Source organism: Plasmopara halstedii, assembly GCF_900000015.1.
Source record: "Plasmopara halstedii genome assembly, contig: Scaffold_287, whole genome shotgun sequence".
Lineage (NCBI taxonomy): Eukaryota > Oomycota > Peronosporomycetes > Peronosporales > Peronosporaceae > Plasmopara > Plasmopara halstedii.
Window position 1 is genome coordinate 630,656 of NW_020187208.1, and position 27,993 is coordinate 658,648.

At 45.1% G+C, this 27,993-nt stretch overlaps 15 protein-coding genes across 15 annotated transcripts; 9 read left to right on the forward strand and 6 right to left on the reverse strand.

Moving 5' to 3' along the window:
- Nucleotides 1-10: 10 nt before the first annotated feature.
- PHALS_05022 (Conserved WD40 repeat-containing protein) lies at nt 11-4,214 on the forward strand (the record flags this gene model as incomplete). Its single annotated transcript, XM_024722752.1, has 2 exons — nt 11-3,871; nt 3,942-4,214. 2 exons carry the CDS (start codon nt 11-13, stop codon nt 4,212-4,214), a joined length of 4,134 nt encoding a protein of 1,377 aa, XP_024573797.1.
- Nucleotides 4,215-4,282: 68 nt separating this feature from the next.
- PHALS_05023 (rRNA processing) lies at nt 4,283-4,810 on the forward strand (the record flags this gene model as incomplete). Its single annotated transcript, XM_024722753.1, has 1 exon — nt 4,283-4,810. The coding sequence occupies one exon, from the start codon at nt 4,283-4,285 to the stop codon at nt 4,808-4,810; it is 528 nt and encodes a 175-aa protein (XP_024573798.1).
- A 375-nt stretch (nt 4,811-5,185) lies between these two features.
- On the reverse strand, nt 5,186-5,542 carry PHALS_05024 (acyl carrier protein; the record flags this gene model as incomplete). Its single annotated transcript, XM_024722754.1, has 1 exon — nt 5,186-5,542. One exon carries the CDS (start codon nt 5,540-5,542, stop codon nt 5,186-5,188), a length of 357 nt encoding a protein of 118 aa, XP_024573799.1.
- A 145-nt stretch (nt 5,543-5,687) lies between these two features.
- On the forward strand, nt 5,688-6,735 carry PHALS_05025 (uncharacterized protein; the record flags this gene model as incomplete). Its single annotated transcript, XM_024722755.1, has 5 exons — nt 5,688-5,753; nt 5,817-6,101; nt 6,155-6,433; nt 6,508-6,627; nt 6,703-6,735. 5 exons carry the CDS (start codon nt 5,688-5,690, stop codon nt 6,733-6,735), a joined length of 783 nt encoding a protein of 260 aa, XP_024573800.1.
- A 160-nt stretch (nt 6,736-6,895) lies between these two features.
- PHALS_05026 (probable prefoldin subunit 2-like) lies at nt 6,896-7,234 on the reverse strand (the record flags this gene model as incomplete). Its single annotated transcript, XM_024722756.1, has 1 exon — nt 6,896-7,234. The coding sequence occupies one exon, from the start codon at nt 7,232-7,234 to the stop codon at nt 6,896-6,898; it is 339 nt and encodes a 112-aa protein (XP_024573801.1).
- A 202-nt stretch (nt 7,235-7,436) lies between these two features.
- Nucleotides 7,437-7,750, forward strand: PHALS_05027 (40s ribosomal protein s21; the record flags this gene model as incomplete). The annotated part of the gene is made up of 2 exons (XM_024722757.1): nt 7,437-7,486; nt 7,561-7,750. The coding sequence occupies 2 exons, from the start codon at nt 7,437-7,439 to the stop codon at nt 7,748-7,750; spliced, it is 240 nt and encodes a 79-aa protein (XP_024573802.1).
- A 446-nt stretch (nt 7,751-8,196) lies between these two features.
- On the reverse strand, nt 8,197-8,631 carry PHALS_05028 (mitochondrial protein translocase family; the record flags this gene model as incomplete). Its single annotated transcript, XM_024722758.1, has 3 exons — nt 8,197-8,202; nt 8,274-8,468; nt 8,581-8,631. The coding sequence occupies 3 exons, from the start codon at nt 8,629-8,631 to the stop codon at nt 8,197-8,199; spliced, it is 252 nt and encodes an 83-aa protein (XP_024573803.1).
- A 7,969-nt stretch (nt 8,632-16,600) lies between these two features.
- PHALS_05029 (uncharacterized protein) lies at nt 16,601-16,860 on the reverse strand (the record flags this gene model as incomplete). The annotated part of the gene is made up of 2 exons (XM_024722760.1): nt 16,601-16,717; nt 16,804-16,860. The coding sequence occupies 2 exons, from the start codon at nt 16,858-16,860 to the stop codon at nt 16,601-16,603; spliced, it is 174 nt and encodes a 57-aa protein (XP_024573804.1).
- A 3,310-nt stretch (nt 16,861-20,170) lies between these two features.
- Nucleotides 20,171-20,459, forward strand: PHALS_05030 (uncharacterized protein; the record flags this gene model as incomplete). Its single annotated transcript, XM_024722761.1, has 2 exons — nt 20,171-20,189; nt 20,263-20,459. 2 exons carry the CDS (start codon nt 20,171-20,173, stop codon nt 20,457-20,459), a joined length of 216 nt encoding a protein of 71 aa, XP_024573805.1.
- Nucleotides 20,460-21,437: 978 nt separating this feature from the next.
- PHALS_15070 (Uncharacterized conserved protein) lies at nt 21,438-21,777 on the forward strand (the record flags this gene model as incomplete). Its single annotated transcript, XM_024722762.1, has 2 exons — nt 21,438-21,479; nt 21,559-21,777. 2 exons carry the CDS (start codon nt 21,438-21,440, stop codon nt 21,775-21,777), a joined length of 261 nt encoding a protein of 86 aa, XP_024573806.1.
- Nucleotides 21,778-21,936: 159 nt separating this feature from the next.
- Nucleotides 21,937-22,959, reverse strand: PHALS_05031 (Ubiquinol cytochrome c reductase assembly protein CBP3; the record flags this gene model as incomplete). The annotated part of the gene is made up of 1 exon (XM_024722763.1): nt 21,937-22,959. One exon carries the CDS (start codon nt 22,957-22,959, stop codon nt 21,937-21,939), a length of 1,023 nt encoding a protein of 340 aa, XP_024573807.1.
- Nucleotides 22,960-23,044: 85 nt separating this feature from the next.
- PHALS_05032 (Disrupter of silencing SAS10) lies at nt 23,045-24,580 on the forward strand (the record flags this gene model as incomplete). Its single annotated transcript, XM_024722764.1, has 1 exon — nt 23,045-24,580. The coding sequence occupies one exon, from the start codon at nt 23,045-23,047 to the stop codon at nt 24,578-24,580; it is 1,536 nt and encodes a 511-aa protein (XP_024573808.1).
- A 145-nt stretch (nt 24,581-24,725) lies between these two features.
- PHALS_05033 (probable nadh dehydrogenase) lies at nt 24,726-25,273 on the reverse strand (the record flags this gene model as incomplete). The annotated part of the gene is made up of 4 exons (XM_024722765.1): nt 24,726-24,766; nt 24,823-24,916; nt 24,986-25,072; nt 25,145-25,273. 4 exons carry the CDS (start codon nt 25,271-25,273, stop codon nt 24,726-24,728), a joined length of 351 nt encoding a protein of 116 aa, XP_024573809.1.
- Nucleotides 25,274-25,367: 94 nt separating this feature from the next.
- On the forward strand, nt 25,368-26,202 carry PHALS_05034 (Small Nuclear ribonucleoprotein splicing factor; the record flags this gene model as incomplete). Its single annotated transcript, XM_024722766.1, has 6 exons — nt 25,368-25,416; nt 25,511-25,579; nt 25,687-25,771; nt 25,840-25,870; nt 25,949-26,047; nt 26,158-26,202. The coding sequence occupies 6 exons, from the start codon at nt 25,368-25,370 to the stop codon at nt 26,200-26,202; spliced, it is 378 nt and encodes a 125-aa protein (XP_024573810.1).
- A 2-nt stretch (nt 26,203-26,204) lies between these two features.
- Nucleotides 26,205-26,613, forward strand: PHALS_05035 (NADH:ubiquinone oxidoreductase, NDUFA8/PGIV/19 kDa subunit; the record flags this gene model as incomplete). The annotated part of the gene is made up of 2 exons (XM_024722767.1): nt 26,205-26,389; nt 26,451-26,613. 2 exons carry the CDS (start codon nt 26,205-26,207, stop codon nt 26,611-26,613), a joined length of 348 nt encoding a protein of 115 aa, XP_024573811.1.
- Nucleotides 26,614-27,993: the final 1,380 nt, after the last annotated feature.

Here is a 27,993-nt window from a genome sequence, read left to right on the forward strand (position 1 = left end):
TTCCAACGAGATGCGGCGACGGCGCACATGCCACGCTCGTAGCTCTTCTGGCGTACGAAATGAGAGTCAGACATCACAACTAACCAATGCAGATGGACCTTGTGCACTTGACGGACTCTCCAGCGTTTCAGTGGCTTCGGATGGCTCCAATTCGGCCACTGGGGGATCCGCAATATACGGAAATGTAAACGTGCGTCTGGATCTTAACGCTAGTGCTCTTAGCGTAGATGCGACAGGTGCAGTTGCTGTTTTAGCTGGACGCAAAGGTCTACACCTAGTGGATTTGGATACACCCTTCTTGCCGCCATCTACGTTATACCATCAGACAAAGCTTGAAGTGACAGTTGTCAAGTGCAATCCGCATGCGTTATTTAAGAGCCATGTCGCCTCTTCTAGCAATCGTAATACACTAATCTGGGACATAGCAAATGCTGGAGTAAACGCGAATTCATCTTCTTCAGTCGGACTATATCAAGGATCTTCAGGAACGCAAAAACATGACCAGGAAGTTGGTGGATCGCAAACTTCGACGCAGCCTTTAGTAGCTACACTTAGAGGTCATACACGACCAGTGAGTGACATTGCATGGTCACCTATGGAGCCTTCATTGCTGGCAACAAGTTCTGCAGATGCCAAGACATTGTTATGGGATATGAGGTCTCCTCAGAGACCAGTACAGACACTGAATGCCTCGAATATAAGTGTAATTCAAATGGAGTGGAATCGAGTTGATGCGACGACTTTAGCAACAGCCCACGATGGAGAAGTGCGTGTGTGGGATCTACGTGCAAGTGGAGAGAGAACAGTGGCACCCGTGGCACTAATCACGGCTCATATGCAGAACATTTACGGCTTGGACTGGAACCCGCAGCGCATGTACGAATTAGTAACATGCTCAGAAGACAAGACAGTCAAGTTTTGGGATATCACACAACCAAGAGTGTGTCAAGGAATGCTCACGACAGGCGCGCCAGTGTGGAGAGCACAGTACACGCCATTTGGCGAGGGCTTAGTGACAATCTCTCAAAGACTAGACAATACCATTCGCCTCTGGGCACTATCGCATGGTCCAGGAAAAAGTGGAAATCACGAGGAGACATCAAGTTTGAATAATACGAGTTCTAACTCTGGAGCTACCGTGACGGCCGACCTTGTGCATTCGTTTGTGGGTCATAACGCTTTAATTCGAGGAATGGCGTGGCGTGTTCGTCCTCAATCCAACGTCTTTCAGCTAGTATCATGGTCAAAAGATCAAGAATTACGATTGTGGCATGTAGATGTGCCACAGCTTGAGGCATGCGGCTATGATACAGCGTCGTATCTTGCGGACGGTGCGCCATCGGAAGGGAATAACACCAGTATTCATCAGCAAACCGACATTCATCATATGCTACGTACCGATGTTGCTCAGATGCACGCTCAGCATTTCAAGTACAGCCTATCGGCTCTGAAATCTGATTTCTTACCGCTTGTGGTACCAAAGTCGGCAGTACCACTAAGTAAAGATGAGTACACACTACAAGGCGATGACAGCTCACTGCAAGCGCTTCTGGCGTTGGAGGAAGAGCTTATAAAGGGTAGTGAGTTGCACGCACAGTCCTCAAATAGTGACGATGATAGTCCAGTGGCAGACAAATTTTCGGATGATTTGATCAGTGCAACTTATCGTGGTACACATTCTAGCGGTGCCAAAGCTCTGCCATGTCCTCGAATATCGGGAGCGGCCTTTAGTGGTCCTAACATGCTGCTTGTTTTTGATTCCCGGGTGGCGATCGGCCAATCGCGCAGCTCTGTCGTTCCGACTACAGTTGCAGCTGGCAAAGAGAGTAAGCCACAAGTACCTTCGAATAAATTGCCACGCACGTACGAGGAACTACTAGACTTACGAGATTCTCGCTTTGCAACAAAGAAGAACAAGAAACCTCCTGTAAAGCTTCTTTCATCAACAAACATGATGGGATCGATGGACGTTGGTCCAACCGACTGGGCAGGACAGCAGCAGCAAGCCCAGGATATGATTGATAACGGTGTTGGAATTTTTGGTGAAGATGTCGAGACGCATGGATATCGTCATGCGACCATGTACTATCCATCTGGAAATGGAGGTGTGGGTGGAAACGATGATATGATGAACGAGTCAGAGTCGTCAATCCATACAGGATCAGAGTATTTGAGCAAGTACTTCTCAAGTGCTGAGTACCATTTACCTGTGAACAATCCAGATCATCTACTGACCATGCCACCAAGTGCTCCACCCGGCCTTCAGCCTTCTCCACACTTAACAATCCGGAATAACACGACTGAGCGATTAAATCGCCTGGAGCAACCGACACCAGCGCTTAATCTGGATTTAAGTATCAGCGTGACAATTCTCGATCTGTCTAAGCTGTGCGGTGTGTCTTCAATCCTAACGTACCAAACTGAACTGATACCGCGGAGTAACATCCCTCTTGCATTACCATCGAAGACGCAAATGAGAATCAAGCGCAAAATGAGCCAGATTGGAGCTGTGAATCGCTCGATGATCTCTTGGATGCTACAAGCGGCTGAAGAAGTGCCCTACAAGCGTGGCGTTGTGTCTAAGAATCATCTGGCGCATGTTTTGAAGGGTCTCGTAAAGGAAAATGATAAAGCCGAGTCAAATAGAGGTGTGGATGGTATTTCTGAACTCAATTCGTGCACAGCGCTGGCTGCAACATGTGTGCAAAATGCGCGGACAGCTGCGCTTGCAGGACGGCGCGATTTGCAACAAATATGGTCGCTGCTTGGAATCTCAGCGGCACCTGATGTGGAGCTGCCCATTTACAGTAAAAGCGTAGATTCGACAAATTTGCGAAGGCTACAAACGTCACATCCATGGAGTGCACACCCTTTGGGAAAGCGTCTTGTTCATAAAGTTTTGGACATGTACGAACAAGTCGGAGATGTACAGGCGCTGGCATCCATTGTGTGTGCACTTAAGCCTAGCGAGCGCAAGGGAGCAGATGAGAGTCATTATTCGGTCACGCCTTCAGCTATCACAATGCAGGACCAGCTGCCAGTCGTGCAGGAAGATAGACGTTCGAGCACCGAGGACGTAAATCATATCTTGAAGTCCACTCCAAGTGACACCACAAGTGTCAGCAATGGCATGCGCACTAGACACTTGTCGTCTAATAATTTATCTACCGAATTCAGTGATGCCCCTCCTGTCATGAAAGGGGCTCGACGATCAAGTAGCCACAGTGAGGGTCGATCCCAGGGTCTTACGTTTGATAAAGATGCTACTATGCGTGCGTTTAAAGACTGGCAAGGGACAAATATCGGGACAAATAGCAACGCATCAAGTCGTCACTCAAGTCCCAGTCGAGATCATATGCGTGGTACGAATCGCGATGGAAAAGTACCACACTACGGTTGGAAAATGGACTTTGAGCGATTAGAGAATCCTTTCAAGACGTGGAGTGGAAATTCTGGAAGGGAAGCCCCTCCTCCTCGATTGACAGCCGATACTTTCCAGCCTCCTATCCAGGCGGTTAATGGCAAGTCACCAGCACCTTCAATGACAGCGTCGGCGTCCCCACGAATTGATCCTATGGCTTCTTCTCCATTGCACGAATCTTTTGATGGTCTAAGTAAAAAGGAGGAAGTGGATGTAACTGATCGAGTTCAGTTAACGTTGAGCTTTCGATCGATGGAGGATGAAAAGTGTCTACTTTCTTTACTCCCAGAAGATGAAGCTCGTTACGATATCTACAAAGAAGCATATGCAGATGTATTGTATCGGTATGGTGCAATGAATTTGCGCAATGAAGTGTTGAAGACGAAATCGTACGGCACCCATGACCCGCGTGGTATTTCAATAGGACTGGTGTGTGCCTCTTGTACTTCGGTGCGTATTAAGCAAACAAATACGAGAATGAGTCATGATTTTAACAGTCTGCAATTGCTTTTGTGCATAGAAAACAATTGATTTAGTGTGTTCGAGTTGTCGAGATTTTGCTGTGCGCTGTTCAGTGTGTCAACTTGTCGTGCGAGGCCAATCAATGTTTTGTATGACTTGTGGACATGGTGGTCACACTGCGCACCTTCGCGAATGGTTTGAGATCGAAACAACATGTCCAACCGGTTGCGGGTGTTGGTGCAAACAAGCTACAGCTACGATGCCAGCCTATCAGCTAGAGGAGCAGCAGACTGATGACAATGTTTCGCTTACGAGATCTCAATCATTTTGACAAGGCACTAATTGAAGTGTTCCACATCATACCTTATAAACCAATCATTGAGCAGACATTGAATAGAGATGCGCGGCAGCGGTCTGAGTATTCAGCGCTTTGTAAAGGGCAAGGCTCAGCGATCTAAAAGTGATGCCAAGAGCAAGAAGAAACTAATAATTCATAAGGCTCAACGTCGACGCCAGTACGAAAAGATTAAAAAACGTGAGGAGAGTGCACCGGGTGATGGTGCTGGAGACACTGGCACTAGATCGTCATTTTACGATCAATTTTTTAGCAAGTTGAATGAAGAAGTAGAGAAGGTGGAGGCACGAACTGATAGAACGCACCGAGCTAAAGAAGAAAAGCAGCGCGTGACCAAGCCTGATCCATTTTACAAGGCTAAAAAGAAAGCAGCTATTTCAAAGCTAGAGAAGCAACGTGGGCGTGAGGAGAGACAAGAACGCATCGCTACTTTTGAAAAGAAAGTTATTCAGCGGAAAAAACGCCATGTGAAATTAAGTCAGCGTACGGCAATGGGCCAGCCTGTTGTAAGAAACCATATCAATGATATTTTGTCGCGATTGCAGGCAGAGAAAAAGAAAGAAGGAAATTAGAAGAATACTACTTTGTTGATAATATTGCTCCTATAAACCGCATTTATAGATGAAAAGGTATTCTTTGCTTTTAAAAAGTAGCAGTTAGTTTATAGGTTCATAACATAAGAGGTATAACCAAGCAACTCGAATCATATCCGCTAAAGCAAATTATATCAAGTCAACGCACTCGATTATCTATCAGAGTAACAGCAATGTTGTTATGCTTATCACGGCTAGATATTTAATGCGCAACACCAGGTCAGCTCTCTCTTTGTCCTCAACATCTATCAATTGTATTCCGTATCTGTCTCAGTAACCAGCGATGACAAGCGCTTAATGCTGCATCCATTCTCGAGGCGGACTAAAATAAACAGCACGCTACTTTGAATAGGTTTACTTGGCCATAGGGTGGGCAGCGATATAGTCGATTACTTGCGCGGGCGTGAGTAGCTTTTCCGCTTCGTTGTCAGGAATTTCGACAGTAAATTCTTCCTCCATAGCCATGACGACCTCCACTACATCAAGTGAATCCAAGCCCAAATCTTCCTGAAACTTGGCACTCTCTTTAACAGCGTCTCCGTTCACCTTTTCAAAGTTCTTGACAACACTTAAAACGCGCTCACTCACTTCGTTGCGATCCAAAAAAGTCTGTGCGCTAAAGAATCGCATAGGCATCGTGCGGGAAACCACGAATGGCGAACGCACGACAGAACGCGATAGGGGACGGAGGGCAGCAACGAATCGGTTCATAATGAGTTTGGAGGCTCTGCGAGTGACTTACAACCACAAATATGAGGGAGCTGTATCCTATCACAATATTTGTAGTTAAACTTTATTTTAATAACAAACAAGAGATTTTAGCAATAAGCGAAATGATTAGCATAATTTTGCGACTATGGAAGCAGGTGTCACTGTGTCGGTGCAAGGAGCCGATGCATCGCAAGACGTGGAAGAACAGCAAGTACGTGAATGGTGGCTTTCTCGTGAGATCGAGGTAGAGCGTGATTTAACAAAGAGACTACAGCGTCGTATGGATGCACAGCGAGCACAATTGCATGCGTTTAAGACGGAACAGCATGAGCTGCAGTTGCGTTTAAGTAAATACGCACACGATCGAAAACTGTTGAGTGAACATAATGTAGAACTGCAAGAGGAGATTACGATCATGAAGGAAATGCTTGCACAGCACCAGCGTGACATGGACGTGCAGGTGCAGCATGTAATTGAACTGGAAGGGATGCTGCACGAGAATCAGATTGATGCACAAAAAATACACAGACTGCAGGAAGAGAATGAAGAGTTAACAGAGGTATGAACTAACTCAGTACAGATTGAAGTGATATGGCCTAAAAATTGGTGTAGCGTTTGCGACAATGGGAAAGGATCCACTGCCAGGAGAAGCAAAACCATGCAAGAGAGCAGAAAATACAGCAAGAAGAATTGTTGACGGAGCTAGAATATCTATTGGCAATATCAAGAGACGAACTAATACAACGACAGACGACAAGAATTTCCGGCGTTAAAGGCACTGGGACCAACGAGGAACAAATTGGGCAAGCGACAAGATCGAAGAAATTAAGTGTTGATGTTGAGCCTTTGATGATGAGAATCAAGGATCTAGAAGCGGCTTGTAAACAAAAGGTAATAGGCTATTAAGGATGATGAGTGAGCACGACTATGTTAAATGATGTGATGCCATTGCATATTTGTGCCAGGACCAGACAATTTGCTCGTTGAAAGGTGTGGTGGAGCAGCAGGAAACTATATTTGACGAGAAAATGAAAATTGTAACAGCGAAATATCACCAGGTCAAGGCAATTAGTTTGGCGTTACAGGTGAAGTGATGAGGTTTACATGAGAATATTTTTGATTTAGCTACTAATTCGAGCTTTTTTGCCTGATTAAATCAGAAGCGGATCATTTCCGTCGCAACGGAGTCGTGAACTCACTTCGTATTGAAAAGTGCTTTGTCGAATGAACAGCACGGCCATCGTGATAGTATTTAATGTGTCTCGTCTACAATCGGCTGAATATTTAAGAAAAGATTTTACCATAACCAGAACACAAATTTATTTACCCTAGCGACCGACGGCCTTTTCTAGCTTATTGCTGCACTTGGATATTATACTTTCGCTGCCACTCGTCAGCAGCTTTCTCTTTTTGCTTAATATTTTCATTGAGCTGTGTCAGTACCTGAGCAATGCCGTCGCGGTTGGTACTCACGGCAGGTAAAACCTCTTGTACTGTGCGCTCCACTAAAACACCACCAACCATACGATAGGCTTTGCGGCCGCTTGGTAGCTCCTTGAGCGTCTGAATCACACGATCATGCTCTGTGGTCTCCAGTTCTAGCTCAGCAATCTTCTCAGCTAGCTGCCGCACCTCAGCGCGCAGACTCTTGTATGTAGCCACCACTTGCTGTTCTGTGATCTGTTCCGACATCCTTACAATTTGATGCCTTCGATTCTGATGGTGTTACTGTGTGCACCACTTCACATAATATAAATTATAGAAGAATGAGTTTTAAACTAGACATATGTAAGAGCGACCGGTAACGGACTTTCGAGGCCATTGGTTTTAGGAAAATCTGCAGTGCAATGACTTAACTTTATTGAGAAATTCAACTGACTCTAGATAAGCTACCATGCAGAACGAGGCCGGCCAGTCGATTGACATCTATATCCCGCGTAAATGGTGCGTCTTAATCACAGCAATTTGCCTATTATACCAACTGTTCACTAATATTGCTTTTGACGATCGAACTACAGCTCGTGGACCAACCGCATCCTTGCGGCCAAGGACCACGCCTCGGTGCAGATTAACGTCGGCCGCGTCAATGCGAATGGCGTTTTTACTGGTGAATCTGATACCTTTGCTTTGGCTGGCTACATTCGCCACCATGGTGAGGGAGACATTGCCATCACGGAGCTGTCTCGTCAGGCGGACGCCAAGAACTAAGTCAAAAACATCGGAATTGCCTGCTAAGCAAATATGATGCTTCTCAATACTTGGTTGGCATTGAAAAGCTGGCATCTGTGAACTGTATTGGTATACGCCTTGTGATTTAGATTGGTAATATCTTTGAACAGAGCCGCTTAGGAAGTCGGTTGTTGCGGGTTTGACAACGCTTTCGTCTTGATTGGTCGTAGATTTACAATTTTATTATGATCAAGCGAGAACATAGCAGTTTTTGAGCTCATATAAAAGTGCTGTTATATCTCTCATTTGTCCTTAAGGTCGCTTCATGACATCCTTTATGATGACTGTACATGTAACTTAACTCATATTTTTCCATTTGTATCGAAAGAAATAAAGAATTCGATATGTGATTTAATTGTAGTTGCAGACTAAGCTGTTCCTCGATATGGACTTGGAAACCAAGGACTAAAAAATAAAAAGCATCCTCACCCCTGCAACATTCACAAGCAGTACGAATCGTTAGCCTATCATGTTTGTAAAGATTCCTGGATCAATAAATTACCTGTGGACCGCGCTGGACCATTGCCTCCGAGACTACCTTCATGGTGTCAATGTATCTGTTGATGCACAAAGCTAGACAGTTTTGTTGCTTTCCGTCGAGCTTGCCATTTGGGCGTGAAATGCATTTATCAAAGCACTTCTCTTGCAAATTTTGAGTCAATTCTTGCAGCGCTTGCTGCTGCACTTCCGAACGAACCTGCATAATATATTCACGATGACTTGTCATTACTTATGTATATCTCGGTATTGGTGACTGTGCAATGTCTGCAAAGAATGGTCTTGGACCATTGCGAACAGTCAAATCTTACCCGGTTGATGAGCTCGGTCTTCTGCTGAGGAGTAAAGTTAGCGCCATCCATCTTGAATTGCTCTTTGCTTGCTACCCACTAGTTATTTACGTAGGTACGAATTACGAAAAGAATTTCATCATGACTAATCACAGCTTCAGCTCTAACTAATATGATACTATATTTTAGGACTTAAGAATTACTATTTTGTCAGAATCTTGTAAGCAAAAAAGGGGTAACCCTTTTGGTTTAATGTACCACCTCGTCGACCTTGACTCGCTAAATATATTTCGGTGGACACTATATGCCTCGATAACGACGGATATGGAATTTCAACCGAGTTGGTTTAGTCAAAAACGGTTGCTGCTGACAATGATATTCATTGGTGGCTCTGAAACTACAAATTGCAGTCAATCCCAGCCAGCATTTCGCGACGTATGTCTGGATTTAAAGAGCCCACAGACAATATATCGCAGTCATCATTTAACGACCATAGACTTCATTTTTGATGCGGTTAGAATCGCAAAACGAAAATGGGTAGCACTGTCGTACATCGTTGCTTCTACTAAAGTTTAAAAAGTAATACTATATAAAATCGTGTCCTGCATTATGTGAGTGCTTATAACGACCATGGATAATCCACGTCGTCGCCAGTCACTTTTGTATTGGCTGTGTCGTATGGAATGTAGTACATTACCAAAGTTTTATGTCAAGCGATAGTGACAGGAACCAGTATCACATCAAGTAGACGCTTATCACTCAAGGTTCTGCTGTGAACAGCCGTGATCAAACCCATAAAGCCCCTGGTACAGCAATCACTGTATCTCAAACGCAAGTAGGAAGCAGGCTGGTCTGCGCGATCCTTTCGGATTCAATGAGTAGTTGAAGAAGGTGGGTGTAAGAAGCCGTAAGTGCCAGCGACATAAAATAATTCTGCCTTGGACTTCCAACAGCTCACGCATTCAAGGTTTGTCTTTTCACTTTATATCCGATACTGATTATACGCATCATGTATCCACTGTCCTACTATTTTTTTTACATAAATTGATACGTTGCCTTGCGTGCAGCGGGGCTGCCGTAGCTCTATCGCTTAGAGGAGGCTAAGCTAAAGTCGATGACCTTACGTTCAATACTAGAACTAGTACGAGTGTTGCGGATCGCAATTCGCTTACTCTAAGAGTAACCAGAACCTTGACACAAGGCATATATAGTCCTCTGCTCAATATGTAAGCTGTATTTCTTTGATTCATTTGCGGCAGAGCCGCCTATATCTAAATCTAAAGGTTTTTATGAATAATTAGTAAAACCTAATTGATATACATAGCTACTGGCAGTCCAGCCACGTAGTGACTTCTTGCTGAAGTGTAGGCAGCCTTTGTGTGGTTACACCGTCTTGTGTAACTCACACCCTTGTATGGTCACACCATTTTGTGCGACCCAACCCTTATAATAGGGTACGTGTAACCCCCGGTGCACTCTCTCCCATCAAAATTGTAAGAACCCACTATTCACATTTAACTATCGCCTCGTACGAGGCTCCAGCACCTTTCGCACGCATTCTGCTTAGTAAGCCCTATGTATCGGACACGAAAGACACACAGTCTCGCTGGTTCCGAGAGCGCTCGCGGGCAGAACCCTTCTTCGTCTCATGCACGCGACGCAACTTCGGACAGCTCGTCCACGGTTTTTGGGAAAACGCATCCCAAGTTCCCGGCAGCCGAGCACCGCGCATCGCCCGCTATGGGAAAAGAGTTACCGCGTCGAGGATTTGGAGGAAGTCGACAACAATTTGAATACTCCTTTCCCGGGATGAGTAGAAGAGAAGGGCGAGGTACGTCAGCGGCGCGACGTGAGCCCTATTCGAACCTTGCGGATACCGCGTCCGTTCCCCGAACTCTCGATTTCCGGTAGGAGTAGTATCATCACCAACCGCCTCGACGAGCCATGAAGCAGCAACTGGAGGCTGCTCCTCGCAAAGCGGCTAAGCGCGCGAATCGACGGTCGGTCTATCACACCTATACAATCTTGTGCGTCCCGCCCATTCATACCAGGGTACGTGTAAATCCGTTGCACAAATGGTTGACGAAGATAGCAACACCTGTGTTGTCCGCCGAGTTCTTCGGCAGGCCGAATACAAAGTCCAAACTCAAGGACAGCTAACACCACGAGGGTACTGGCAAATGGACCAGCGGTGCCACCTCATTCGGAGAGATTTTTACCCATAACACGTCTCACACGTGCACACATATGTGCGCGTCCATTTGTACAGCTTTAGCCACCAGTTATGGCAACTCACAGAACTGCACGTCCTCTTACGACCGTCATGACCACTGAGCGGGGTGTCGTGGGTCTCATTGAGGATATACAGTATTTTAAATCCTCATCGTGAGATACCACAATTCGTGGCTTACCCGTTAAATCGGTGCTATAATACAGCAATCTGAAATTAGATAAATATCGGTGCTGCAACCTTGTGCGCTGTCGCGACGGCAAATTCTTGTCTAAATTTCCAAATTTCTTGCTCCTGAGAGTCCATAGCAGCGCTACGCACATATCATCACCCGCGGAAGCGGATCAAATCCGTCACTGGCGATGTAACCATCGTGACATGAGCAAGCTCATGATCCGGTCTGTGCGACAACGCATCAGGCAAAACATTCTGCTTTCCTGGCATTTACTTTACCTCGAAGTTATATTCGGCGAAGAAGGAAAGCCACCTGGTTATCCTCTGCGAAAGTTGAGACGGCTGAGTCGCAGTGCGTAGAAACGCATGATCTGTGTAGATCACAAACGGCTTTAAGCCAAGCAAATGCACATTGAACTCGACAAGTGCATTTTTTGTCGCAAGGATTTCCTTGTTGTGTCTTGGGTAGTTCTTCTGCAGCCTTGAGGTTGAAAAAATCGAACGCGATCACCCGATCTCGCACCTCGGCGTCTGCTTGCAGCAGGGCACAGTCAATGGCAAAGTCCGAATCTGTCACAGACAACACTGAAAGGACGATCAGAAGTTGGCAACGCCAGTATTGGTGCATGAAGAAAGCTGTCTTTTTTCCTGCCAAAAGTCTCCCAATGCTCGGTATTCCGACACCAATACCAATCGTTTTTAAAGAAATTAGACAATGGCCGTGCCATTTCCGCATATTTGTGCAATTATTTGGCGAGGACAAGCTACTTGCGCAAGTCCTACTGGTTCTTTGGAACCGATCAGTACGCAATGGATTTGACCCTAGCGAGATCCGCTCGAAGGCCACCTTCCCAATGAAGTCCTTAACAAGGTAATTTCTTCCGCTCCGAAAATGCACTTAGAGGCATTAGCATACAGCTTATTTGTGCGCATGCACTCGAGCACCGGTCTCAAATGAACGATGTGGCTCCTCATCTGTCCTCCCGTGCCTCGCACGACTCTGGACAAAGATGTCGTTGAAGCATGTCTGTGCATACACCCGGTGGAGCCTGAACAAGACTATTTGATGTTGCTGGTGCACTTGCCAGCCCTTAGAGCATTGCCAGCCCCTCCCAGATCATCCTTTTTGGAGGACTCACCGCTATCAGCAGAATATCGCTCGCTCTCATGAGCAATAGGTAATACCCATCGCTCAAGTCGAGTGCCCTGTAATTTGTACATCCAGCCATATTGTTCCGAAGAACATCCTTTCTAGGAATCGGCGTCTGCGCTGGAATAGTGGCATCGTTTAGCTTATTGTAAGCGTGAGCGATACACCACTTGCCGTTCGGCTTCCAGATACAAAACGTGGGTGTCAAATGGGGTGACTTGTTCTCACGCACTATTCCTGCGTCGTGCTTTGGGCGTCAATGACGTCACACTGCTTTTTGGGCAGGGGGCCATTGGCGTGTATGCAGTATTTGGTTCCCGGAACCAGTTCGATCTCATGACGCACAGTTCGGTCCGGAGGTAGGACCGAGGCGGGTCTTTGGAGACGACGTCTTGGAATTCCTTTAACAAAGCAAAGTACGGATCGAGGGGGTCCTTCAGGATTAATAATCCACTTCGTGCGTTCAGCACCCTCTTGGCGTCCTCCACGACAGCTTCGTCCAGAAGGGACGACGAGTTGATCTCCTCTTCCGGTCGTATAATGATCATTTCGGATTAGTCGCCTGCCTTCAAAGCACTGCCGAACTCCTCGAAGGTTATCTTGTCCGGCTCAAGAAGAGCAGCCACCGCAGAAATAGCCTCGAGGATGATGTCGCCGTCTTCCTCTCCCGCCAAACCGCTGACGAGGATATCTAGCTGTGCGCTATCGTCTCCGGTAAACACATCCTGGACCAGGGTCGACGCCCGGCGTCTTGCAGCTATAAAGCATCGCCATCGCCTCTCCACAGAGGTTTTATGTCCTGGCAAGACCAGTGGGGACACGCACTCAGCGCTGTCGAGTGTTAGCCCATTTCCTGCTCCATCGAAGCGTTTATGTTATTAACCAAATCCGACACAGGACTGCTAGCCCCGCAGTCTTTGTCCAGTTTATAACGAGCCACTCCACGCGCATCTGATGGACCTTGCCCAAGATGCCTCAGACCTCGTCCAACCATGCCGCTCGGGGCATGTAGCAACTTCTTCGATATTTGAGCAGCGCTTCGCGAATTACGTGCCACCCCACGTTCAGCTACGAGCCATGCTACTCCTGTCCGATACACCTTCGGTACTCGACCGCTCAGATACCCCGATCTCCAACACGTAAACCGTCTCGGTCCAGTGCCCGCGCCAATAGCGTTCTGCCTTCCAGCAGAGATAGGTTCATGACTCACCACAGCCCCACCAGGAGACGTGCGCGGAGCGCCCAAGATCTTCGACCTCCAATCAATCCGTGGCTCAAGGTATTCCCACCATGCCATACCAAGGATGTGGTCTTACTTTAAATCCAAGTTTAAGGCTAAGCTGCGTTTCACTCTATCACAGTCAAGAATCTTAACACCGAGGTCCACAGGGATTCTTAGAACCGCTGCACCTGCCCCCGTCGCTAAGCTAACATTGACGGTGTCACTCAACCGCGCTTTCAGTGCCTCAGCAAACAGATGACTTCATTCGATCGTGGAGCGTTCGAGCATAATTGCCCGACGCCCCGTGTCGGTCGAGATCTTCCATGGCTTCTTAAAGCCTTTCATGGTTGTTTTCACTGCCAGCAAACCTGGTTTGCGTACAGCAAGAGCACGGAGCTTTTCGGAGCTGGGTCTGCTGACCTCTACCTCTTTGAGGTTTAACAGAACTCAATTCTTCCCTAGTAGGACGCCCCGCGACAAACCAGACGACTGGTGAGAAGCGGAACGTCAGTAAGATGAACTTTGACTCGCCTTGTGTAGGGACAACCAGTCCGAAGGTGACGAGGTCTGCACAAACAAAACGCCGTCGGTTGATCGAGCGCTACCCGGCAGCTCGAAGATCTGATTCCTCTTCCTCAGCTTAGCTGAGATCCTTTGGCTCAGGTCCGCTCGATGAGCTACTAAAGCGTGCATTCCAACCAAGTGGTGCCGACTTAAACTTGAATTCGGCATTCAATACACATTCACTGCTTCTTCCAAGGAAGACGGATGAACACGGAAGACTTCCATTTTACCCACGCAAGCGCAGAGGCCCTCCATAAAGACGGCCACTGTTGCCGCCTCGGGGAGAGGATTGGTTGCCATATCATCTGTGAGACCACGCAACTCTCGGACAAAATACACAAATATATATTCTTGCCCTAACGGGCGGCAAGGAAACGCAATCGCATGCGATATGCCTGCAGCTTCAGCATCGTCCAGAAAGGTGATCCCCGCTTCAACCGGAGTGCTGTACTCGCGCTCGGCCCCGAGCTTGGTGATAGCTATCGCCACGCGCTAGTACTCGGTTTGGAGCATGGCATACGCCATAATTATCTCGACCTCTCTCACCCAGAGCAGGAGATTCTCTCCATCTTTACCCTCTCTTAAAGCTCATCACGAGCGGCTTGGGTCGGAAGGAGTCATCCGTCGTCGACGGTTGCGTCGCGTACGCAGTCGATGCTGAAGTCTCCTGCTCTAGGTGCTCTTGTAAAGCTATTTCATATCTCAGAAACGCATCTAGGGGCGCGCTGATCACTTCAGGTCTTTGCGAAACAAGATGTTTGTACGCCCTTAGGACCAAGCAGATACACCAGCCTCTTAAGCCCGTCTTGCATGCCCCGGGAAAATATATGAACTGCTTTTTCGTCACAGAGGATAAGTCGAGATAATCTAGGCGTAGCTTTTACGCCTAGAGGAAGCAAAGCTAAGGTCGATGACCTTACGTTCTATACAAAAACCAGTACAAGCGTTGCGGAGCGCAATCCGCTTACTTCAAGAGTAACAACGACCTTAGCCCAAGGCGAATAAAGTCTTTCGCTAAAAAATGTAATTGTATTTAGTTTTTTATTTGCGGCAAAGCCGCCTATACCTAAGTCTATAGGTTTCCTCATTAATCGGCAGTCCAGCCACGTAGTGCTTCTTGTTAGAGTGTAGCCACATCATTGTGTGTTACATTAGTTTGTGTGACCTACCGCATCATTGCAGGGTACGTATAACCTCATTACATAAAATATAATCAGTGGTGATCGACCCTAACGAGCAAATTGCTTCATGCTTTTTCTATAAAGTAAATGAATATGACTTTACCTGGTTCCTTTGAAGAAGGCCAGTGATGTTACTTTACCTTGAAATTTGGCTGGTTAAGGAAAACTATCGTGATGGTTCTTTCGTCTACACGTTGTGATATTCTTTCATCATTAAGTAAAATGTCTTGAAAGATGGTTGACGATGGCTATTCCTCACCTCACACTCGATACCCTTTGAGTATCCTTGATGACGGACCCCTTTCAGAGGAACTGCACATTAATGCCAATTCTCGCCAGGAACCTCTTGATGTGGAGATCGGCAGTGCGACACGCTATTGATCGGGATGCTTAGCGCTCGGTTCATGACATGCTAAGCATCTGTTCCCAAGTTTTAAAATTGTTCGTGTTTTGCTTTTAAAGAGCGTAGAGCTTTTTAAAACTGGACTCTTTAATTGTGCTTTGCGGTAGTCTGTTCTACTCTAACAATGACTGACTCTAACGTTTCTAGAAGCGTCTAATTAGTGCATCTCAATTGCTTGTAAACGGCTGTCATTTCAGCTGAGCGGCACTCGCCTCTGAGTATTGGACCGCCAATTGCGCTATTTTTCAAGACCTACTAGTAGCAGGAATGTAATCAATATGATTTTTGTATCGGAAACAGATAGGCAAACATATCATATTCATTCTTAACTCAGGATGAAGTTTTATTCCGACTCTATCGTCGTTTTGATGAACGATTGCTTCCGGGTACAACGGGTTTGCAGACCTCTACATACAAGAAGCCTAATTCTCTTACATACGTTAGCTGACGCAAACGGAATGGATCTGTGCGTACAATCCAGGTGCCGAATCGAGAGCCGCTGAACAAGCAAGCTTTTCTGCATCGTTGTATTTGATGAAGGCGCGATCCGTAGCGCGAACTTAAATTTCCATGAGTTATCCTTTACAATTCTCGGAATTCTCATCTCTTTCGAGTGTACGTCGCCTATGTAATCTGTAGCTTCGTTATCAGAGGAGATACAAGTTTATGTATTGTTACTCCCCCACCAATATGCAAGCCCTCTAGGGTCACGATCATGATGTCCGATCTTTATACCGCGCAAAAACGTTGTATCTCTTGTACCTGTCCGACTCGTATAGTTTTTATAGAAGCTCTCCTATTATATTGTGTGTTCCTTTATATCCGTTATTGTCAAGTAGTATGACCAAAAATGTGTTCAAATAGTCTGTAGTGCACGACGGCTACCGAAACCCTAACCAATTATGTAGACATCATCTTTAGTTACAATTATCTTTGACTTATGTTTCTGTATCGCATTCGGACTCACTATGATCAATTTTAAGGGTTGTTGCTTTAAAAGCATTGACCGGGATGAGTTCCGGAGCCGAATACATTTAACAAGATGTGTCATGTTCGTTTGCGCTCGTGCAAAACACTCTCGCATCAACTGCTGGGATCAGTGACATTCACGAAGAGCCTATCGTCGATCAACCTGTAGCGCACGTGATGGCAAAATCTCAAAACACTGCGTATTTACTCGTTTAAATTTCTTCAACGAGACGGTTGGTATGATGCTCACGACTAATTCAGGTGGCTTCCCGTAGAAAGAACACATTAGCACATGTCATTAAAGTAACGTGGTACACATCCAGACCAAAGCGTACTATCTATTGCCCTTACGTTTATAGCAGAGTCCTGGTGCTCAAAGCGGAACATCTCAATTATAAGATGAGGCATCGTGATCAGCATTCGATACATAAGAAATTCCAAAACTCAGAAATAAGATAATCATTTGGATACATGAGCTTCTTACCTCGCGCTAGCGTTGCATAGAACTTCAAATTTCATTCGATTGTTAAAATGACCTATATCTTGGGCATCATTTCACGCTAGGCATATTTTTTTACTTATGGAACCTGATAAATGACATTCCTTGATATTTGGAGAGGCTGTCGATGCATTAGCTAGCTTTAAACACTAATGAGTAAAGCTCCCATTGTGCAAGGTCTACGACAAATCAGCTGCACCTGGCCATCGCTCATCAATACGACGACTGTGTCTGATTGAGACTGTAATTCTAGTATATTATATGTCAAATAATATATCTTCGGGGCAAAAAGGCACTCTAACCTCTCTTAGCTTATCGCGAAGAGATAGCAAAATCAGCGGTCCAATACCCCAGTGATTATTTTTTGCCTGGAAAATTAGTGATGGCCGTACATATGTGGGGACCGAATGTGCTCCCACACTGTTCAATAGAGTGATGTTTCATAGCTCCTATACCATTGATGACAGAGACGCAAAAAATTCACCTCGAACAAAGAGGTCGATATCAGTCCTTAACCGAAAGGAGTAACAGCGCATCATGATACTGAAGTTCAAGCTAGAAGGCTGCGCTTGATAAAAAGAGATGTGCGGTACATCGGTAATGAAGCATTCGCGTCACGGAAGATTCTCTCGTGAAAGTTGTTACGAGTGTTTGCACCGCCTAACTGGACTCACGGCGCGCAATCAAATCGTTGTTGGCCCACTAAGCATTCAGATTTTGACGAACCTTGCGCAGGTAGTGGAACTTCCTGAGCCGGGATGCCGCTTTCGAAAACGTGAGCTTTAACGATCTGAAAGATGCAAATCGTGCCAACATCTTGTGCATCCACCCTGCCATTTTTAAAGAAGCGATATCTGCTGCATTAAATTTGCAATACAACTTCCGGTTTTTCGGAGCGCGGGTGAGGACGCACTTAAAGCGCGTCGAGGGCGGATGATCCCAATCAGGCTGCTCGTGAGAAATGTGATATCGTGACCCCTAAGCAACCTCAAATGTTCTTTAGATTTCATACCAGACATGACCAGCGCATCCTCTTCTCCGCCAGTTAGGATATACAAAGATTTCCGGAGACTGATCGACAGACCACTCGTAGGAGTATGTCTATCGCAAACCTTGGGACAACGAATACGTGAGGTCAGTGCTAGAACAAATATTTGAAAAGACATGAGCTCATTTGTACCTCGTGGAGATCGATATCAATGGGTCGCAGCCCTCAATGAAGCGATTTCCCCTTAGAGGTTAGGTATAGCCCATAAAAGATCACCGACATCGCTGTCAAAAGGTTTTAAATGACTAAATATAAAGTTGTAACATTTAATAATGAAGAACATGACTTCATTATAAGATATGATTTTATCTTAAGCAAAGCTTGGAAAGCACGGCGGTTGCAGCCCGTGATTTCCACGGATATGCACCATTAGGTCGGAGACCAAAGTGTTAAATTGGAGTTTTCAGAAGTTATGTTTATCGCTGCATACGCTATGTTGGTGTCTGTGACGTGTTTAATGTGTTAATCCCCAGACTGGATGAGAAGCTCAAGAGTGCAAATGAGGAAATGACATAATAAGAACTCGGTACAGACACTTGTAGTGATACTATGTATAGGAGGAGTCCGTGTAACACATGGACAACTAGGATTGCTCTATCTATATTAAGGTTCAAAAATTATAGATACTAAACAAAAAAGTGTATATCATTTGGAACTGACCTTTATACAAAATATCACATAAAAAGTTGAATAGAGATGTAATAGTTTCTCACGATGCTCTTGGGATGATCCCAGACTGGTCGGCAGTGAACAAATCTCCGTCCGTTACTTAATGCGAACTGTAAATTGCAAAGCTTTCTCTGTAGACACTCGCGGAATCTCATTATATTTGTACCTAGTGATACGTACGTCAACACGGCAACCTGATCAAAATCAGACTCCGTCTTAAGTGAAGCTAGAACTTATGTGTTGACGTTTCTCTAGAATGCATATATGGCAAGGTATCTCATCAACATTTTGGACGAATGTCGATTGGCATCAGGTATCGAATGCATATATGGCAAGGTATCTCATCAAAATTTTGGACGAATGGCGATGCAGCTAAAAACTTGGTCTTTATGGCTTTGGGATGGATTTAATTTGGATACTTTGGGTCTTCTCTGATACTTGAAACAGTTGCTCCGGCCCTTGAATTAATCTGCCTTTGACTTCAAAATGATATTAATAATCCTGAACGCTTTGTTATATTTCAATCTCGCACACTAAAAGCGGCATTTGAAAAATATCAATTTCAGAAAGAAGGAGCTACCTGCAAGAAAGTATGCTATCGTCAAGTTTATATATAGCTCGCACGCACGCACAGCTTGAATTTATTTGGTATTTATACAGATCATTATTCATTACTCTATGCGTCACCCTTGCCGAGAACTTAGATTATCTTTTTATGAAAATGTAAGCCTGATCGCAAATGTTTTACGTCGATTAGATTGCTATTGTCACATGGTCACTGGTGATGTCGCGCATTGCAGCACGGGCTCCGGTCACTCCGACACGTGCAATGGCGGTAATTCCTGGCACTACGCGCAATTGCCCTTTTTTATCGCGCGCGACCATTTAGCTGGGAAATAGTAGACCGACGCAAGGTGACTCTGTCAGGAGTTTATTGCCAGATCAACCCTATTTCGGAGAGAACTGATCACGTCGGTCGGCTGGATTCTTAAATTTAGTGGCTTCTTGATGGACGCCCATTTGGCTTTTGCCAATGACCAGTTGTGGCCGACCAAAGGTTTATTATGAGCGCATTCTAGTGGCCGGGTACTGCGTAAGGTGATCACCCGCGGTCTTTAGATCCAAATCGCCTTAACCGTTTATGCTCAACTGTAGACATGGGTGTTTCGAATGAATTCTACTGACAACTCGCGTGCCATCTTCACAGAGGTTGCGGCCTCGTATTGGTCATCAGTTGACTACAAGTGCTACCAACACGGCAGTGCGATGGCGCGAGATATTTAAGCCTAAATCATAATATATTTCATAACCGTAACATCCTCTGTGTTCCGGTGGACGCGAGTTGGACGAGTCAAAGATTCCTATATGGAAGGAGCACCGAAAATTGCTTCGGAACCTATAGATCTACTGAAGCTTTTACAAGACTTGTTACTACAGCGCATAAAACCCCATGATCGTCTCAAGAGGAGTTTGTCTTGGTACCAATTTCGTGTTATTTCATAATGAACCACTTGCCAGGCAGTCTGTATTTATACAGAATATAACTAAGTTTGTCAACGATTGTAGCGGCAACGTTGCAGGCCTTGCAACTCAGCGTGTTCCGAAGCAAGTGTGGAGCGTTGTCCCCGCAACACCCCGAAAGTTGTGTTGTCATACGAAACGCCTAGCTACATCAGCAGTGACTTCAAGATAGTGACTGATACCTCTTCACTACTTGTTATGCGCAATGGATTTACACTAGATGCCTTTAAAAGCTTTCGGACAAAAACAGAAACCACCACACGGTACTAAATTGATCACGCGTCGGCTCCATTACAGAGACCCTGCTGCACTGCTTAGGATGTATAAGGTTTGTAGCACCGAACACGCAGATCATAATGTAGATAAAGTCTGCTAGCGAATCTTACGGTTCGTTCTGACTAAGCATTGCTTGGTCGTGGTGCTAGACAAATGTAACTTCTTAATGTTGCCAACAGATTACGAACACGTTTACTCGTCCCAATTGATAAGCTGCAATTTATCCAGCATTCCGGAGAAATATCGGCCAGTTCTACTGGTTAACATCATGTCGTAAACTGAATTCCGTCAGCTTCGAATAAACGCGTATCACAGTAGTGTTTGCTATAATTGCAACAGATGAAAAGCGATTCTCTTGAATGAAGAGAAGACCTTTTAATCACTAATATAGGTTGCTAATTGACCCAAGGCGTAGGTTTATCTGAAGTTACTGGTTGGGTGGATTGATCGGGTTTCTTCTAATGCTATGGATAAACGCTAATTATGATCCAAGGTCATAGAAAAAAATCAAGTCGTAGTCGAGGCAACGCGAATGCGCTTCCGTCACCACAATATACTGACCCGGCTTAAGTACAACGCATGTACTAAGCCGGGTCGGTATATTGTACCTGGCGGTCGACTCCGTACCAAGATGCTGTCGATGTTGTTTTTTAAAGTATTCGAAGACAGCCTATTTGCACCTGGATTGACTTGAGTACACTGCTAGCAAAAACTCGCTTCTAGCTAAAATAAATTGTCGTTGGGTGTGAGAATCCAGCAGCAACTGTGAGCTTAATCGATTGCACAATAGTACGTCGTGCTGCACCACGACAATTATGGGTAGAAAATTTAGCAGCCCAAAGAAATTTCATGTTGACGTTGTAAGTGTTGTCAAATACAAGACCGGCTTCTATTTGCATTCATCTTTGTTTGATAATAAATTTACAGCGGCTACATTGCCGGGCGCCTTTGACCAGGTAAAAGTCTACGCACATGCACGCACCACTAGACCGCCCACATCCTGATTGTCAGATTGTACGCACTCTGATTTATTTGTACATAATTTGCGGCTGCATTTTGTCTAAATGGCTCTAATGACCAATTGATGGAGCAGGAGATCAAGGCATTGCTTGATTGCCACAACGACAATCCGTACGCAAAATTTTTCGGCGCTTGTAATGATGTTAAATCGGCATTAGATCAATGTTTTAAAAAGGAAAAGATTCGCATACGCTCGGAAAACTTAAGGCATGCTAAGGCATCGGATGCTTATGTGAGGCGAAAAATGCAAGAAAGACGCGACCGCGTTGCAGCCGAGGAGAAGGTTAGATAACTTCGGCAAATTAATGCGTCAAGCACAACAAAGGCGCAGTACTGGTCGCGAATAACGATCAAGCTTTGAGTTGATTGTATAGAGAGCTTTTGAAAACAACTGTATAGACTTTGATCTTTTATGCTTAACATTCCTTTAAAGTATCTGATGCCATCACATTTACTTAATCTCCTCACCTTCGTGAAGCATATCACCCGTCGGTCTGCTCCAAACAGAGTATCGCGTGGTCAAATTCCAATAGTATAGTTTGCCCCGATTGTCCAGTGCCGAGCGCCAATTACCAAAGCGTTGTCCAATAAGCACCACATCGTCATCATCTTCGGGTCTATTTTTCACGTGAGTTTGAGGCAATGAGCTCCACGGAATGGTGCCTTTCATAATATATTCGGCATCGACTTTTTCTAAGTTCTTTAATTCTCGTTTCATGTACTCAGCCATGATGCTGGCGATACGTAAACCTTCGGGTGTTTCATTATCAAGGAGGTGCTGAGCCACAGCAGTCTGAAGAACGTTAGGGCCATTTTTCAATCCTTTGTCATATGCGATGCAGGAGTTAAAGCCAATTTGCTGAACCTGAGCGAGATATTTATTCACTGAAAGCTCCGAGATATTCAGGTAGCGAATGCGTACCACTGTTTCCTCCCACAAACGATCAAATAAAAGCTCCTGCATAACTTTACCCTGCTCGCCTTCTAGTGCCAAGCGACGGTGCACTAGCCACACATGTACCATCAAAAGTGCTTGCTGCGCACGAAAGGATTTTGAAATTCCAAGTTCACTATAATATTCTGGTCTAGCTGTGTAGTTCATGCAGCTCTGGAACACGGCGGTTGAGTTGCGGAACAAACGGTCATCTTCGTTAAGAAACCCCAGCATCTTCCATAGCCAGTGCCAACGTTGAATAGGATTCTCGCTTTTGGTCACATCAACGTTAGAAGAGCGCCCTATAATACCGCGGCCTGGAGATGGAGGCGCAATGTCGGTCTCGGCCCAAGCAAACTTGCGCGCAGCTTCGACACTGGCAGCGGACGCAAACGCTCGATGAAGTGTCAAACACTCTGCTGCTACATGACGCGGGTAGAATAACAAAGAACTTGAGCCTTTGACTTCAATACCGCCACTATTGTGCCGTCCGCAGTACGTCGCTACTCGCATCGCCACTCGAGATACTTTAGCTCGCATTTCAATTATTATGACCTATGTACTAAGTTTATTAAAATGTTAATACTTTTTTAAGACCAACCATTTACGTATCAGCAATATTATAATGGGGCGTAAGGCGAGGCACAAGTCTCGCACAGGTGATGGTGGTGCGGAAGTGCGTTTGCGTAAAAGGCAACTTAAGGAAGCACAACAATCGCATAAGGAAGCAGAGCTGACATTCTATGACGATCCATCAGAAAATGAAAGCAATTGCGAACGGATCGAGTCTGAGGATGATGAACTGGCAGGTGAAGAAGTGCTGGAACTTGGTGCTGACGAGAATGACGACGAAGAAGATGATGAAGATGACGTTGATATGGATGGAGATGACGATAATACGTTTGATGCGGACGCTGAGCGTAAGAAAGCGATTGAACTAGAGGGTAAGTGGGGCAAAAAGCGCAAAACATTTTACTCAGCCGACACGGCAGAGTATGAGCTTGAATCGGACGAGGAGATTGCTCAGGATGAAGAAGATGCTGCACTTGAGCTGCAACGCAAGCAGGCAGAGATGATGGACGATGAGGATTTTGGGATCGATGGACCTGAAGCTGATGAAGATGTGGAGGGGGAAGAAGAAGAAGATAACAACGAAATACCTGTTGATGACGAAGATCTGGTTAAAGCACAACTTGCTGATATAGCTCAAGTTGCTGACAATGGTATTGGTGGTGTCGAAACTATAGAACAAGTCCCGAAGGACTTTTCCAAAATGACTAAGAAAGACAAGCTTGAAATTGTCAATAATTCGGCGCCGGAGCTGCTGGGCTTATTAGCAGAACTGGAATCATCTACAAAAGAGTTAGAGGAAGTGGTGACACCGGCAGTGGTTAAATTACGACCTGTACGTCGAAAATCTCACCAACTGCAAATGGGTTTACGATATTTAATGACTCGTCAGAATCTTTTGCTGAACTACTCAACCAACATTTCCTTTTACCTTTTACTACGTGCTGAAGGAAAAAGCGTGGCCGACCACCCAGTACTTATGCATCTGCTGTTGATAAAAAAACAGCTCAATAAGCTTCAGTCAATAAATGAGATAATGGATGGCCAGTTACAGGATCTACTCACAAAAGAGTTGCCTGCTGCGGAACGGGAGCCAAAACTTAACGACGGACTTAACAAGTTCTCTGCCACGTCGACAATCAAGCGCGGCGGCAATGGTGCAAACAATTTGGCAAATCATTCAAGACTGCAGAAAAAGTCGATTGATGTATCAATTGATGAGCTTGCGGAGGCGGAACGATTTTACAAACAGACTGAACAAGATCATGCGATGCTTAAAAAGGCTAAGAAGGAGCTGTACACACACGAAAACCCATCAGAGTTATTGTCAAGCGACGAAGACAATGTCTCGGATGGTGAGGGTGCCAAACGTGGTGCATCGTACCAGATTATGAAGAACAAGGGTCTGAAGGCTCACAAGAGTAAGTTAAACCGCAATCCACGTGTGAAGAAACGGATGCAATACCGCAAGGCTATTATTCGACGGAAGGGCCAGGTACGGGACGTGCGCGTTGGTGAGGCTAGTAAGTATGGAGGCGAATCCACTGGTATCAAGGCTAATTTGTCTCGCAGTCGCAAGATCCGCAATTAGTCTTTAGCCGATAATCAAATATATAGACTCATTGTGACCTAAAGGCACATTGTACTTATGCAGTGGTCTCTTTTTTTAAATGCTTTGACAAGCTGTGTATTTCAGCGATTACGAATGCGAGTATGGCAAGTTAAACAATGTCCGTTTACTGCTTGGCTTCAAGAGGACTCTCCCACAATTTGTGCTCTGCAAGTGATACACACATAAGTGCATAGCATTCGTGAAACAAGCATGTTACGTACCAAGGTACACGGGAATTACAGTCAACTCGTCTTCGGCTTGCTCAATAAGCTCTTCCAGCTGACCGCAGTTGATCTTGCGCTCAATAACGTCTTCCTATGTCATTAATCACCAACTTATCAGCCCTCATGATGACAGCACGAGCTATACACTTTTGATTCGTACATCTTCATTATTTTCCACCACACTAAGACGAAAATTGGTAATTTGTTCAACGGCGTTGCGGTAGTTCTTGGCCTCAGGAGGCAGCACCTACAGAAAAATAGCGATATGATCAGCTTTGATATTCACTTGCACTTTTAGTTTATTCCTAACTTATCACACCTTTACTTCCTCAAGCGTTCGGCGATAAATCTTGATAAGATCCTGACGGGCATTTGGATTAACTTTGAGACCAACCAGACCGGTCGATGTCTTTGTCACCGCCATCCGCAGAACCCGCGAGACAAACATGCTTATTACAATTAATTGGAAATATTCCTCTTATAGTAATTTCAGAGGAGTTTAAACCAATCAGCTTTATAATTTAACAGATAACGCAAGAAACATGAGCGGCATCTTTCCCGGCAACAGTAGCCTCATTCAACAGCTAGATAGTGCGTAATCCAAAGCTATTTATTCTTAAATCCTGATAAATCGCCATAGGAGCGATATAGCTTGATGCTAACCGAATTGATCAACGTTGGACAGAACAAGTACTTATGGTATTGCGCGACGGCCGCCACCTCGTTGGAAACCTTCGAAGTTTCGACCAGTTTTGTGCGTTGCTTACTACCGTATTTGGCAAATAATCTTCAGAGGTTGATTATTTGTGGCATGGATGGATGGCTTTGTATTTGTGTATCTGCATATTTGTGTATCTGCAGCAAACATCATTCTAGAAGACACATATGAGCGCCATGTTGCTGGAGGGCTATTTTGTGATATCGAGCTAGGCTTAAATATCATTCGGTACTGTGGCATTTTATCAGCTAAAGTTATCTCTATTGATATAACACGTTTGATTTGCGTTTGCGTAGTGGTGGTAACATTGTTCTGCTTGGTGAACTAGTACGTTATTGTATCCATTAGATCGGAGCCAACTTTCCTTTCGTTAGATTTTAGCTTACCGAAGCACGGATGGTACAGGATAGTGACAAGGAGCGCGACCAACCACACATGAAGCGTGTCAAATTGGAAGAGGTCTTGGAAGCTGAAGAAAGATTAAATGAGGAAGGCAACACAAGTGTGCGTCAGCAGTGGGATTTTGAGCAGCAGCACTAAGATGAACTTTACTTACATAGATGCTTAACCCTATGTTAACTACACCAATTTACTATGTTTTCACACAAACTTAGCTAAGCCTCTCGTTTTTGGAGCTAGAGTACCCAGCTCAACAGTAGCCATGACCGAGCGTACAACTATTAAGCTGCCGGATACGGACAACACAAGCCTGAAGTGTGCCGCTCGAATCTTGGCCCACGAATGCGCGGATGCCAATTTGGAATTTATGCGATGCAAGCAGCGCGATGCCAACCCGCGCGCTTGCCTCGTACAAGGCGAGAAGGTCACGGCCGCTGTGCTCAAAACGTACGTAGTGATGTTTACATTATCTGAAATAAAGGTGATTATGTTGTTATGAATGCAAAAGGCTTCGTGAGGTGGAAACTCACTGTGGTGAGACGTACTCGGCGTACAAGAAGGCCCTCAAGCAAAACTGGCATCGAATTGACGAGACGCGAAAGGAGCAGGCTGCGTTTGAAGACTGCTGGCGACAGTATAAGGGCTACAATAAAACTCAGGCGGAAAATTAAATGCAGGCAGGAAAGCATCGCGATTACAATCTATCACCTAAGTCAAATCACACATTGTTCTTTATTACAAAAGGAATGTGAGAAAAATGAGAAAAATGACTCTACTTGATATTGAAATGTCAAGATTACACAGACTTGATAAAAAAAACTTCCAAAAGCAATATTTGGTAGAATGTTTTTCTAATTTTTTATGCTTAAAACAATCCTCGCACCGCTTTTCGAAAATTTTTATACCAACAGAATATCAATGTAAATTTGTAGACAGATTACGCTTTGTACAATAATATATACTGGACATAAGTTTGCGTATATTATGCTTCTCATACAGGTGCGACAAATTTGCCGTTACTTTAACTCTACATAACCTTGTATAGCTAAACGAGTCCCTGAGAAAAGCGCGGTCATCGCGGCGAAAAAATCGAAGTATGATGCGTTGAGAAGCATTGTAGCGACTTTTCCAGCCCTGACTCGACAAGTAACAGCACTTCGCACAGATTAAGCGCTAACCCAAAGAGTGCTCGTCACCAAGCCCAGTGAAGGTTGAGTCTTTGCGCTCTTGCCAGCAGTGAAAGCAATACCTTCATCTAAATAAGGTCTGCTATAGTAAAAGTGTAGAAATGTCGAGTTAGACTGATACTAAAATACATTCGCTTACTTTCTCTGATAATTAAACTCTATTCTTTGACGTGCGGCTAATCACAAGTACCCTTCTTTCAGGATTAAAAATAGTCACACCAAAGCGCAATTTGAATTTCGTAAAATTGCACAAATGTGTTAGGCTTAAGTACACAAAAAACAAGAACTTCGCTCATTCCACTCCCCCCCACGCTACGATATAGACCAAACAAAGTTTCAGATTTCTAAGACGCAGCACAAACATGGCCTCACCTCGGCTTACCACTGCGCTTGAAGCCCCACTCTACTCTCTGCACAACCGTATCCGCACTTCGGAGCACACTTGCACCGGAGGTTCTCTCCGGTACACAAAATCAAATGGCTAAACGAGCCTTCGCTAAAAGTGTGGTCCTAGCTCATGACGTGCTGAAATCTACTTCCAATGAGAGCATAAAAATACTCTGAATAAAAACTTCGTATCGACTCGGCAGTCCCTGACTAAACAACTCTACCTAACGGGCGGTAGGCAGTCTAGCCTATCTTCAATGAAAAGGCGCTCACTGCGCCCAGTTTCACCGCTGCACGAGTATCGGATTACGTGCCCTATTCAATCCTCAGAAATAGTTTCGACTTGCTGGCATGAAACCCATGACGATGTCCAGCTCGCTATCAACACCATAGATATGGTTCATGAAACCTAGCTTGCTCAACTGCAAGCACACGAGCCATAACTTTCTGCCAAATCAGGCCTCAAGAAGGGTATAA